This window comes from Heliangelus exortis, chromosome 8, assembly GCF_036169615.1.
Source record: "Heliangelus exortis chromosome 8, bHelExo1.hap1, whole genome shotgun sequence".
Taxonomy (NCBI): domain Eukaryota; kingdom Metazoa; phylum Chordata; class Aves; order Apodiformes; family Trochilidae; genus Heliangelus; species Heliangelus exortis.
The window spans coordinates 2,875,876-2,889,749 of record NC_092429.1 but is presented as its reverse complement, the minus strand read 5'-3'; the positions used below and the strand labels follow the sequence as shown (position 1 = coordinate 2,889,749).

At 42.9% G+C, this 13,874-nt stretch overlaps 1 protein-coding gene across 17 annotated transcripts in view; it reads left to right on the top strand.

The window, feature by feature from the left end:
- The window catches only part of NFIA (nuclear factor I A), a 245,781-nt gene that overhangs the window by 154,285 nt on the left and 77,622 nt on the right, over positions 1-13,874 (top strand). For all 17 annotated transcript variants that reach the window (XM_071749991.1, XM_071749994.1, XM_071749986.1 and 14 more), the window contains one exon: positions 5,670-5,744. In XM_071749991.1, the coding sequence (XP_071606092.1) occupies positions 5,670-5,744 (75 nt within the window). The remainder of the gene's footprint in view (positions 1-5,669; positions 5,745-13,874) is intronic.

Here is a 13,874-nt window from a genome sequence, read left to right as displayed (position 1 = left end):
GTTGGTAAATGCAGATTTCATTACAGTTATGTGCAATATTCATGCTCTCTTCCACTTGAACAGGAACAACATTCCATTCCCCATCTAACTTCCCATTTCCAACATAGGGTAGTGAGCAAGTTTCTCTTGGTGGACTTCAGTGGAGTTACCCCAGGCAGGGTGAGCAGGTAGAAGTGCTCGGGCAGGGGCTGATCTTACCCACACTTGTGTCTGGTGTGCAGACACAACCACCGTGCCAGGCTGCCAGCACATGTCTGGGCACGGGGATGGGCTTCATGAAAGGGACCTCATGGGGCTTCTGTGCCTGGGTCATCCCAGGCTTAATAAACTCACCTTCCAATTAAGCAGTGTGTAAATATTATTAAGGTCCTGACATAAGCATGCATATTCTGTCCTTTCCTTTTTCCTGGAAAAGGAAGATTAAGGCTGACTTTGTCACTCCCATCCTCCCCAGTCAGTGCAGCCGTGGAAGAGCTGCACTTTCTGGGCATCTTTTTGGGAGTCCTTGGGGTGAGTTGGGTTCCCTCTGATAAAATCCCCACTCTCAAGGCCTGGATGTGCTGCATGATACAGGCATTAATTTTCTAATCAATATTATTGCTTCATATTGTTTGTGAAACATGGGATTATCTAGATAGAGGATAATACCAAAAGGAATCAAGTTGCACTTTGAGCAGAGAGGGCTTTTCTTTTAATCAGGCATTTGGTTAAGGTAATAGGCTTGAGACCCTAATTGATTATTACTATTTTAAGGTTTTAAGATGGCTATGTATAGTGAGATGCCAAAGATGAAAAAAAAAAAAAAAGCTTTAGAAATTGCTTCAGTGCTAGTTTGGGGGACTTGGGTCATTTCAAAACACTGAAAAGGAATCAAAGTCTCCCAAGAAGTTGCTCTCCAAAGCTTAATGTATTGTCACTTGGCCTGCAGTGGAAGAGAAATAACTGGACCTGGACTTCTTCATCTTCAAAGGAGTCATTTCTCCCCATTTTCATTTAAGGTTGGATTTGAGGATTCCAGCTGTATCTCTGTTTGGAAAATACCTTGTATATTTATGGTGCAATCTAACTTTTATAATACAGATAATACTGTTGGATTAGACAAGAAAGCCTGCTAATTAAATAACAATAATACCTTGAGCACCTTAAAAACATCTTCTGATATTCAATTAAGGAACAATAACCCGATGAACTTTAACCTATAGACCATATTCAGACTTTCTACATAAAAGTAATTGCATCAGTCATGATTTTCTCAAGCTACAACACAAGCTCTTGATTGGTAGCTCAGCGTCTGAGACTCCTTTTCACAGCATTAATTGGGAAAGCAGACAATACTCTCCCTGTACACTAGATTTTAGGACGAAGGTTAGTTGCCTTTGTACACGTTTACGCATTGAAATAGGAATGTTTGCTTAATAATTCAAAACAAATAGCATTAGACAACAAGTCCTAATCCTGATTTCTCCTCTGCCAGTGTAAATTAGGAGAAAATTAGGTGAAACTCTATTTGATCATTGTAAAAAGACTTGTTTGAAACTTCTTTGAGATTAGAATTAGACTCCAGCGATGCAAGCCTTTTCTTCTGGCTTCTTTACTGAGATCTAATAGAAGAAAATGTAAATGGCATTATGAATTTTCTCCCCAATTAAAGCAGTCACCAAGATAGGGAAAGACGTTTTCCAAGCCATACTTGCTATGATAGTGTTGTTGCATCACATTTGTACACTATACCAAACACATGATGGAGTAATGGCATATTATTTATTAGTTAGTATCCTGATCTGCTTTATTCAATTTGGTCTTATTAGTCTGGGTTTTTTTGTCCTCCTTGGGGGAAAAACGATCATCCTTGTGAGCCAAAGTGAGGTCTTGTGTAATGAGCTAACTCCTAGCTAGACCTACATTTGGAATGAAGGCAACGATTAAATAATATATTTAAATACCTGCTTAACTTTGTCAGCCCATCTTTACTTGGCAGAGCAAATAAGCATGTGCTTAAGTCAAGCATGTGATTAAAATTAAGCACGGGCTCAAACTGCTTTGCTGAGTCAGGGCCTGCCTTGGCTACTCAGGTGTCTGAATTTATACCCAGAATTTCACTGAATGAGCACCGTTAGGTTGGTGGGGTTTTTTTTTAATGAGTAAAAATTCTCTCATCCTCATTTTGAAGACCTGCTTTACTACCAAAACGTGACTGTCTCACAAAGCTGGGGAGATAACCTGATCTGACATGGCAGCTTCAATATCCTAACTTTGGGATGTTTGGCAAAGGTGCAGTATCACATGTTTCAGTGAAGTGCCCTATGAAAAGTAAATCTTGCAGGCTTTCAAGATGTTTAATCATCTTTTCAGTAAAGGAGCTCGTTAATGCTAACTTCTGCATATGTAATTGCTCCAATTTACCTTTTTTCTTTTTTTCATTCAGAATTCAGTGCAACAGCCAAACTGATGTATTTTTTCATTTTGACCCCTGCTAGTAGGTGCAGAATATTTTCTTCAGATATTTTCTCTATTCTGCTACTTTCCAGTCATTTATCTTTTATGTGCTAGCTTCTTTGTCCTGTTTTTCTTGTTGCACTGTTAGCTTGGCTCAAGAAAAGCCACAGTCTTAGGCCTGGATTTTGCAGTCTGAACCATCCAGGCAAAGCTTTAAACTTTCATGGAGTTCTGCTGAGCTGCAAATTCAAAAACCAACGATGCATCAAAATTGAGTTCAAGATCCAACTCTAAGCCAAGGGCATTGCTTTATGGGTATCAAGGTATTATTAATGATTGCCGAGACAAGCCCTCGATTTCCTAATGTTTATAAGTAAATAACAAATTGGAGAATTGTGAAATTCACCTTTCTTTTGTGAAATGTTTATTTTCGGTATTGAAGGGTGAAAATCCTCTCATTGCATCCTGTTTAATGATTACTATTAGATGCACAGGCATAAGATCTGTTCCTACAGAAGTAAGTGGACTTCTCAGGAATATCCAGCAAAATAAGATTTTAGGAATGATGAAGTTAGCCAGGCCAAGCTAACTTATTCAACTTTTCTCATGCCCTACAGGACCCTGAGAGCTGGAATATATTTAAACCACACTGTGGCATTTTCTTTTTTGTTTTTACCTATGTTTGCTAGGTTAAGGAAACACCAGCCGTGCTACAATTGTGAGTTTAGTGGATGATCACAAAGGGCTGTAGACTTTCCCTTAAAAAAATCCACCAAGTGTCCACCCATAGCTGTGATTTGCACTTTTCTTCCCTATTTAAATTCCACCTTCACTCTCAGCGCGATAGGAACCTGCCTGAGCGATGCAGGGGGAAGTGGACACCAAAGCAGAGCCAGTATGGTGCAGTGTGAAAAAAAAACAAACCCTGCACGTGACAGATGTTGGTAGCATTGCTGAATGCACTTCTGGAAGTTGGTCAGATACTGCCATGATGAGCACAGTATGAGAAGTTATATAGCATAGACTGGCTTCCCTCCGAAGGGCTCTGCGGAGTAGTAAGCAACCTGGCTGGGATCCAGCAAGGCACTTAAGCATATGCTTAATTTTAGGCACATGAGTGGTTTCAGTGAAGGCCTAGGAGAATTATTTTTAATTCACAGATCATTTAATTCAATAGGCAGGTCTGCTGCAGCATATGAAAAGTAGATCTTCATATTAAAAATACTTGGGAAACTGTCAATGAACAAACGTTGTGTATGACCAGCAACCCTTTCTAAAAAGCAAAATGATGTAGTCATTACCACCTTTTTTGTGGTAAAATACAAAGCAGGTCAGGCAAAAGCATTTGCAATGATCTGAGAGCTATTTCTAAGGGGAAAATAAGGAAAAATAAAAGCTTGTAAGAGCATTTTTTTCATTGGAAGTAGATAAAATTTATTCTCTTGATGTAAATAAAAACCTTGTTTGCAGATTGAGGAATTTGTTTGTGTTGAATTTCAGCATCAATTTCAATATTTTATAGTACATTTATCTACAGCTGGAGCATGACAGATTTGTGTATATTTATATGTTTGTGTACATAATACATATGTATACACACATACACAAGGATGCCCAAAGATATACATATACACAGTTTGAAAACTCATCATTATTGCTGCAGTATAAAAACATGCCTGATGCAGAAACTTGTCTCAAGTCTGTTTGCTTAGCGACTGCGTTCATCTGGCACCGTAGGATCCTCACAGAACCAGGGACGTTCTTCTGTGTAGGAGTAGAATTTGCTGAGATCTTGGCTGGAGATGAAGGGCTGATCTCCCTCCAGATCGCTCCCAAACCTTCCCCTGACACTCTGTAGTCCTCCTCCCGAGATGTATTTCTTTTACTTCCCATTCTGCGGGTAGAAAGGGCAATGGGATTTGTTGTTTTTTTGTTTTCTTTTGTTTGTTTATTCTTAAAAACAACTCCATAAGAAAGGCAGAAGAACAAATGTGCAGTTTGCATTAGTCCTGTTGCTCTGGTCATTAGAGGAAGGTGTGTGGGTACTGCCGGGATGAGTGCAGGATGGAGCAGAATACACTGAACCCAGGGAAATCATACCAAATCTGACAATTAATAACAGAGCAGATGGTGCCCCTGCAAAACATTCAATAATATATGTGTGCGTGCACTGGAATCAGTGACTCTAAGTAGGACAACCTAAAAAGGTATGCCACTTATCCTGTGGGCAAGTAGGACTTTACAGTTCTTTTGATAATCCCTTTATCCTGAGATTTCTCCTTTGACCCTGATTTCAGAAGCAGGAGGTCAGTCTGGCCGACAAACTGCAGACTTTTAATTGCAGGCCAGAAGCGTCCCGCGTGAACTGCTGTACCCCACTCCACACACTTTCACTGGGCTGCAGCCCCAAAGCTGCTCCTTTTGTAATTGATCATACCCGTGAAAATTAAATGAATGTTTGGTGGTAAGCATGTTTTTCAGAGAAGAAGGGAAATACTGTTATGTAAAGTGTAATAGCGTTTTGATACCAAGTGTAGAGACATTCCTTGCACAAGGGAGGCGAGCGTGGAAGCATTCACCCTGCTTCCTAAAGACAGTCCAGAGTGCAAAGTTAATGCTTTGCTTGTGCAGAGATTTATTTTCCTTTTCAAAAGCTAGCTGTAAATATTAGAATTTTTTTTTTTTTTTTTTTTTTTGTGGCAAAGGCACTCATTTAATTTTTTTTAACCAGCCGCTGTTTCAAGATTTCCCTAGTGTAACCTTAGAGAAATGAAGAGTACATCTTTAAATCTTGTTTTGTTTGAATGAATGGGTAGATAATCCTGATCAGATGTTTCTTTAGAGAATAATGTTTAAAACGATTATGGAACTTAGCTGTCCTGTCTGTTTCCTAGGTACAGTATTTTCATTTCAATTGTGAAGTCATTAGGGGTCATCCAAGGTAACCGTTTATTAAAATAGTCCTCTTTTGTTTCAGATTTCCTGTTGAGATGGTTTAACATGTAAAAATCTCCCTGCTGATGTGTCATGTTAGCTTTCCTAACCTCTAGATAGAAACCACAAAGCAGCCTACATAGCTGTATGACTAGTTACCCACCTACATAAACAATAATTACTGCTAAGTGGGAAATTAGATGTCACATTTTAAGTCTAAATGAAAGTAAAGTATTTGAGAATACTGTCATTAAATGCTTAAAGCTAATCGCAGTTCTCTCACTGTGTTTGTTTTGTAGGACATTTGGGCTTCCAGGACAGTTTTGTCACATCAGGTGTTTTCAGTGTGACTGAGCTAGTAAGAGTCTCACAAAGTAAGTATCATTTTCTGGACGGTTTATGTGGTTTCTGCAATCCCAGTTTGTTTTTTTTTCTTTGATTGTTATCATGCTCCTTCCCAAATTCAGAAACAGCACCTTGAAAATTGACAGTCCCTTCTCCCCACTTCTCACCAGTGTTTATGTGCCACATCTTTTCATGTGGGAAAATAAAATAAGTGTAATTTAAAAAAATATATATTAAAAACTTTTTCTGCAAATCTGCATGTGCAAGCAAATAAATGCCTACAGAGATCAGCTTATCCAGTGGATCCCTTGCAGGATCCAAGGACAGTATTTTAACCAGACTTCTAGATCTGTGCACATAAGCCTGGAAATTTTCTTACACTGCTTTTGCACGTTGTGTTCATCCATGCCAGGTGCACGTGTGTTTGCACACCTGCAAATTGATGAACTCATTAATAATGCCAACAACTGTCCCAGCTCCAGCTCTGATCTCAGTTCTGCAGAGGCACACACCTTGACTTGCCAGGCCTGCCTTTGCCATTAACAATATGGAATTCTGTCTTCTAGAAAGATTTGTTTTTTGACCTTTAAAGAATGCTAATGCCCCCATCATGAGTGACACACTGCAGCCTGATCATTACTGGCTTGTCAATACCTACTAACAGCAGTGAATTAAGAGTACCTGTCACCACCCTGTTCCATTGATCAAAGGTGCATTGATTGTATTTTGCTATGACATAATCCAGATAGTCCAGGGAGAGTGTATGGACAATCTCTTGCATGGAGGCTACTGGTCAGCCAGGGCTGTAGGTATTGGTCTTCAGGGGAACATCCCTGCAGGTAGTGAAGGACTGTGCAGTAACATCATTTTGTCAACAATTACCACTGCTCCAGGTGAACCACACAACAATGTGCTCCTTTAAAACCTTTGTTTGCAACCAAACTCTTTAGCACAGCCGGTGGTAAAAATGGTTCCCCTCCTAGGTAGCAGGAGTATTTGTTTATGTATTGGCTCTGAGCATGCAGTTTAAGCCCTTCTGGAGCTGGAATATAACTGGCACAAACCTAGCAGAGAATCTGTGGTTTTGAGTCAGAACACAGAGTTCTGTAAGGATTTCCCTGGTTTATCTCCTCTTATGGAAAGACTTACATTAGCTAGTAAATTGGCTACAGGATGCTACAAGAAAAGCATGGAGAGAAGGAGAACCATGAATATCAGAGGGTAGAGAGAGAAGATAAACAGTTCAGGGCAGACATTTCTCCTCATTTTTCTTCCCTGACAACCAGTGGGACTTTTGTGAGAAGGACAAAGTTAAGAGGACTTAGAAGTCCAGAGGAAGTGCTGAGTACTCAGCACATTTACAAGTCAGTTCACCTACTTTAAGTGCTTAACAAGAGACTTTGACATCCAACTCACAGTATGTGTACACCAGCTTGCTGGTACCTGCAGCCATGGTGGACAAAACCCAAGTTATTGCCAGTCTTTGAACTCCATGTTTTGTCACTTTATTTCAGAGTGACAGCATAAAGCTTTTGAAGCCCAAAGGATTCACCCTCCCCCTCTGCAAGGCATCCCACTTCCCCACAATCTTATCTTCACTGTAGGAGCCCTGCACAGCAGAACAGCCTCTGGACTCTGTCAGCCGTGCTTCATGTGTGCACAGGACAGGGCTGCTAGGAAAATGCCCCTGTTCAAACCTTCACAGCCAGCCCCACTCCCAGCTTCCCTGAGGGCTTGGCACTGACCTCATGGGCATGTTTCATACCTATTAATCTTCCACTATATTTTATTGTAACCAAACTAAACCATGGTGTCTTGAAAATCTTCACACTCCGCTTGTTTTGCAAACTGTGTCTAAGATGTTCCCTCTGCTGCTGTTGGGCACCTGTGGGCAGGGAGAACAGGACAGGTATGAGCTTTATCAGAAGTAAGGAAGGAGGCGTGGGTAGGGAAAATAAAAAGATTTCAGCTTTACTCTGTTCCAGACACAGGGGTTTGCACTCTTTTTCGTGGGCTCTTTAATTCTGGGAGGTCAGGACCTCAGTTTTATATCCTGTCTACAAGCCAGCACCTCTACCAAAAATAGTGCCCCCAAAGCATATCGGGATATCACTTCAGAACTGACTCAGAGGGAAGAGTGCCAGCAACTGATTTAGCTACACTGCTTTTGATAGCACCCTGGATTTTCCTTGGAGATGCCCCAGACATGTACTGACCAGCCGTAACCTTGTTTACTTTGTGAGGTCTGAGAAGCCCACAGCCTGACATGCTGTGGCTACCCAGTAGGGTATGTTTAGTGTAGAGTCTAGCAACAAATTCCCAGCTAAGTCAGTATGAAATCGTGTGCTAATAGTCAAGGAATTGTTTGACATAACAGAACAACAAAGCAGTTGCTGCATATTTGCCTAAATTGGCAGGCAAGGTCTTAAAGAGTCTGCTTTTCAAAAGAACCCTTGTTGGGTTTTCTGTGTGTCCTCGTGCCTTGATCTGGGACCAGTCCATGGGTTACTTTCATTTTGGGGAGCTCACCTTTGAACAGCCATCATCCAGACTCACTGGCAGCTATTAACAGTCTGGAGCTTGAGTAATCAAAATGTCCTCAGTCCATTTTCTTGGTTTTACTTTTTAAAAAGTCATTGCTCCTTCAGAAGCCACCATGGCTAGGGGAGGACCAAGCCCTCATGTTTAGTCTCTGCTCTCCTCCTGAGTGTGCTGTGTCTTTGCTTTGCAAAGAGGTCATCTTCGTGTATGCCCATTGTAATTTGTCATTCCATGCTTGCTATAGATAATATGATGATAGAAATAAGTGATTTCCCACAGTTTTAACCGGCCTGTGGTTCACTGCTTTTATCTGAAATGACTCGTATAAAATATTGTTGGTAGCAATTATGTGCCAGGTTTATTTAGTAAAGTTCCCAGAGGTCCACATGAAAAGGAGTTTCAAGTAATAGGCAGCAGTTTTCTCCATCATGCAAATTTGGGGCCTGAATTAATCAAGCCAAAGGTCAGCTGTTACTGTTATCTGTTTTACCTATCAGTGCTGATGATCACAGCTTCTGCGAGTTATCAAACAAATCTGGACTGTTTTGGTAACAGAAACTTGTTTTCTTCAGTCCCATAGATGCAGATTTTCTTTCAAAATGCTACCCAGCTACTGGGTCTTGCAGAGCCTAGTAAAATAGAGAAAGTTGATCATAAATGTTTATCCACAAAACAGATAGTTCCCTCTCCACCCCATCTGATGTGGATGCTGCAGACCATACTGTCTGTTCTACATTAGTAGCTGGCAAACGGTGTGAGCTCCTTCCTAAGTGTTGTCTGTCACCCCAGATACTGGGGAGACCCTTTCAGATAACAGAGACTTCACTCTTCCATCTCAAGAGAGGTTTGGGCTGACAACAGAAAGCTCAGAAGCATAAGTGTTGGAGATGTACGTGTTTTGTGAACTGACAGCCAGCTCTTGGCCAAGCAAAACCTTCTCCCTCTCTATCCTTGTTAGGAAAATATTCCACTGGCTGTGGGTAGCTATCTGCAGGGTACTGGAGAATACCCTCTGCAGAAGGTGCCACTGGAGGGGTGGCTGTGGTGCCAAGGGCACAGTCCCATTGGCTTGGCAGGGGCTGGGAGGCCGTGGCAGGCTGGATGGAGCAGGGGGACAGGCACCAGGAACGCTCTTCCCATCTTGGCTTTGAGTCCACACCATGTGCTCTTCTGCGGAGAGCTGCTGGGAAGATCTCCTCCCTTGGAGGTCCTTCAAGCAGCCAGATAAACTGCACTGCCCAGGATGTGAAGAAAGATTTAGGATTTATGAACATTCGCTAGAGCCAAATCAAACATATTTGTTTTGTGCTGTGTTATTTGTCAAAATGACATCATTCTTCGTGCTGATAAACAAGGGAATTCTGACTGCGCCCCGGACTGCAAATGCCACGCTTTGAGTTTTAAGACGTTAGCTGTGTGCAGGAAGGAGCTGCACGGAGCAAGTGGGGTGACTTCTAATCCTTCTAACCCACCAGCACACAAGTGTACATGCAGTTGCTTACCCCTCCTGTGCAAACACAGCAAGGGGCCAGCTAATGATCCCTCAGACAGCTGCACTAATTCCACAGGTAAGAGGTGCTTTTGTGGCCAAGGCTTTTTGAAAAGCTCAGGAGCCTGCAACCCAGAGGTTTCTGGATGGGGCAGGTGCCAGCCTTGCTTAGCAACAGCTTCAGCAAGCAGAGGCAGGGACTTGAAGCTGTCGAGTGCTAGAAACGAAAGTAATTGTCACTGCTCCAGGCACAGAGCATGGGTGAGATGGAGGAAACGCAGCTTCCTCACGCCTTTCCATCCAGCGGCCAGGTACATCCAAGAACAAACTGCAGGGAGAGTCCTGCTCACCCCAGCACATACTGGATTCATGGGGGAAGTCATGGGGTGCCCTGGTGGGTCTGAGCCAGGCTGGTGGCTGCAAAGTGCAGGGAGGATGCTGATGCCTTCCTATAGTCCAGGAAAGGAGGAGAGGCTCTCCTCCAGGCAGAGCTGGGGAATAACAAACCATCTCTCCCTAAACAGCATCCCGGATGTTTTCTGCTATACTAAGCATTACAGGAGTGAAGGTAGTTAAAGTCAGCAGCATGAAAATTAACATTTAAAAATATACTCTATATTCCTTAGCAAAGCGCTGCTATCCAAAACAGTTTCGGCTTGGGTATGAGTGGAAGGAAAAAAAAAAAAAAAAAAAAAAAGATTATAATAAAAAATAGACTGCAGGCATAGAGTGAACAGTTGCCGTGACCTTGCCTTTTGTATGCCATTACACAATTCAATGGCAGTCCACTCAAACCTTGCTCTCGATCAATATCCTATTAAAGCAGCACAAAAAGTCTCTATAAACTTAGTGGTTAGCTATGTTTATAAATGGAACTCAGCATAATTAGATGGTCAATAGCAGGCTGTACTTGTAATTTTAAAATGAACATCACACATTTCATATCTGTTGTATTTGGCAAAAAAACCTCTTTGAATCTAACGATACAGTGTGTAGGAAACAAAGGCCTTGCAAAAAAAAAAAAAAAAAGAAAAAAGAAACAACAACCCAGCTCCCCTTTCCTCTCGCAGCAGCAGCACAGTGTGTTTCCCTTTGTTTATGGAGTCACAACACAGGAAAAAGTTTATTAGTCAAATGTCATGTTTCTCCCATTTAACCTTAAACACATTATCACTTTTCTGCAGTGCTACACATGTAATGATCTCAGTCCCATCCCCAGCCCCTCTGTACAAATAAATACATTAAAAAATGGAAAGGAAAAAAAAAGAGAAACTAAATATTAACATGACTAAAAGAGAGCGCTGTATTCCAAGGAAGACAAATGCCAGCCTGGCTGGTTTTATTTAGTGGGTTTCCTGTTCTCTAATTCAATAAATTTTTCAAAATAAATATTCCAATTGGGTTAAGTCAGAGGGCTTTTTGTTAATTCCTCTGTTGTTTTTCTTGACGTTTGGGGTGAGGATCTGAGCTAGCAGGCTGGCAGCGGCGGGAGCAGGGGCCATGCTGCCCCGTGTCCCCTTGCTCAGGCAGAGGCGCCCGCCTTCCTCCACCTCCTCCTCCTCCTCCTTCCTCCTGCCCCTAGAGCAAGGGAATCGTGTCCCAAGTACACAGGGATTTTCTTTTTTTTTTTTTTTTTGAGATGCTGGCAGCTGAAACAGGGACAGAGTGTGGCATCAGTTTGCTTGGCACGCCTGAGGCAGCAGCGCGCTGGGTGTGAGGGAAGAGGGGTCCTTCCTCCTCACCCCCCGCCAGGCCGGAGCCCCGGCTCAGATGACAGCTTGATGCCGGCACGTAGGTGGAGACTATTGTTTTGACTCGCAACTGCAATTTTCTGACATCCTTTCCTGTTTGGGAGATGTTCCTGAGCTAGCAGAAGGTCACTTAGCTGCAGGGAAGTTCTTAGGGGAAGGGAAACGACGCGGTTTTAATGGCGGCGGCCTGGGGTTCCTGCAAGGCTGCAGAGGGTAACCAGCCCTCAGCTTCCCAGGCCTGTTCCTAGGGTGGGGAGAAGTGGGGTATAGCGACGGTGAGTCAGTTGCTACAGTGAAGAAGTTGAATTTAGACAGAGTTTTGCCACAGTTTGTACCACTTTGGTCTCTTTGGTTACTCGGGAGCTGCAGCTTTTTTGCAGGGAATGCTGCAGATCAGTGCCAGTGTTTCCCTTCCCCTCAGGTTTCTGGGGCCCATGCAAGGTGGGCAGTCCACAAAGGCAGTGTGAGAAGCCATATGGAGAAGGCTCAGATGCCTCCTGGCACAAGGGTGACTGGAGGAGGCAGATGCCAGGCAGCAGCAGCAGCTCCCCTCAACAAAATTCCAGCCGGGGAAGAGAAAGCAACCTTCCCGCCATGCAGATGAGAAACATTAACCTCTTCCTGACAGCCTCAGGGTGGGCTCTACGGTCAGCATCTTGCTGTGTTTTATGATAGTAAATACAGTAGCTGCGAGCAAAGGTACCAATACCCTTTGTTGAAAGACAGGCAGGGAGTATGTTGCCTGTCAGGCAGGCAGGAGAAGGGATTTCACAACAGCTCAGCCCTCTGCAGCATTTGCCACGGCACTTACAGGGCCAGAAATTTTGAGCTGGTGGTGACAGGGTGGTGACTCCCATGTTAGGGCTGCCAAGAGGTTTCAGGTTCTTGCCACCACAGGAACCTCAGCTGCTGAGATCTGCTGCTGTGGATTTGGGGTGGGTTTTGTTCTTTAGCCCTCAGGTTGCAAAGAAGCTCTTCAGCGTGGCAAGGTGGTTTGGCCTGTGACAAATAAAGTATCCTCCATATTTGCTCCCAGGAGGAATTTCCTGTGTATTTAGAGGGTTCTGCTTTGTGCTGAGTTTTCTCAGCGTTGGCAATATGTTGTTCCTATCTCACCCCTGCTCTGGAGATGTTTCATTTTTGTATGGAGCCCATTCAAGGGCTGGAGCAGAAACATCCAGGATTTGGGGAGGGTGGTAAACAGAGGGACTTGAGAAAAAGAAGAAGAGGGTTATCCACATGACACTTTTTCTTCTGTATCTGGAGTAAAACTGTTTCATAAACCTTGCAATGGTTAGGAAATTCATCATGCCTCAGAAAGAAACAGTGCTTTAATTTAGTGCTTGCATTTTAGTGTTCCTCTTTGGGAAATTGTATGCTTAACCTGTAAGTTAGGCTTGGGTAGGTAGAGGGTGCAGAGGAATTGATCAGCAAAGGGTTTACAGAGCACAGATCTGTTTGGCAAGGAAGTTGCTGAAAACTGTGGAGTAGATGCTGCAGAGAGTACCTTTATGATTGATTTCCATTCAAGTCAGACTGACTGCAGTGTGGTCATTTTTCTAACCCATAACTGCTCACGCTGCAGCAGTCTGCTATCTGCAGGGTGTCTGAATTATAGCAGTCCATGTCCGTGTTACCTTTTACACAAATTACTTACACCGGTTTCTTTTTCCATGCAAATTCATCAGTTTTACAGCTTCTTGTAGCTGCTGTCAGGAAACTCTTGCAGAAAGCACAAATTGATAAAACGAATTAATTTTACTAGGCTTAATTTTTCTTTCTTTCTCTTAACACACCCTCTGATATATCCAGCGTGCAGGAAGCATATGATGGCTAAGAGAAGATAACAAAGGGTGTGAGTGCTCTTGCCATAAATTACTTCCCAACTTAATTCCTTTTAATGATCATTCCAGATTTTCACAAATTTTAATGGCGTTGTGTGCTTTCCATCCCATGCTTTTAGAAGTCCATGGCTATCCAGGCTGTCCCCTTTCTGTTTCAATGACGTTCTTAGAAGATCCTTGCCAAACAACAACTAATTGTCTTGTGGGGATGATGAGGCAGCTGCAAGGCTACATTATTCTTCTGTCAAATCTGACATTGTGAGCTCCTTAAGACTTGGGGTGAAATACTGGCCCCATTACAGTCAATGGCAGCACTCCCAGAAGCCTGCATTTCAGCCCAGACATGTTTGCTGGGTGATAGGAGCTATCCCATCTTCATTTCCTCACTCCTGCCCCGTCGGAGTGAAAGATTTTTTCATGTTTGAAAATGGGCCAGATTCTCAGAGCAAAGATTCAACTTGGCTCAGCATCCTTGTGTGGCACTGGGACTGCGTCGCCTTTGTTGCTGTGAATCAGACCTCTCAGACAATACAC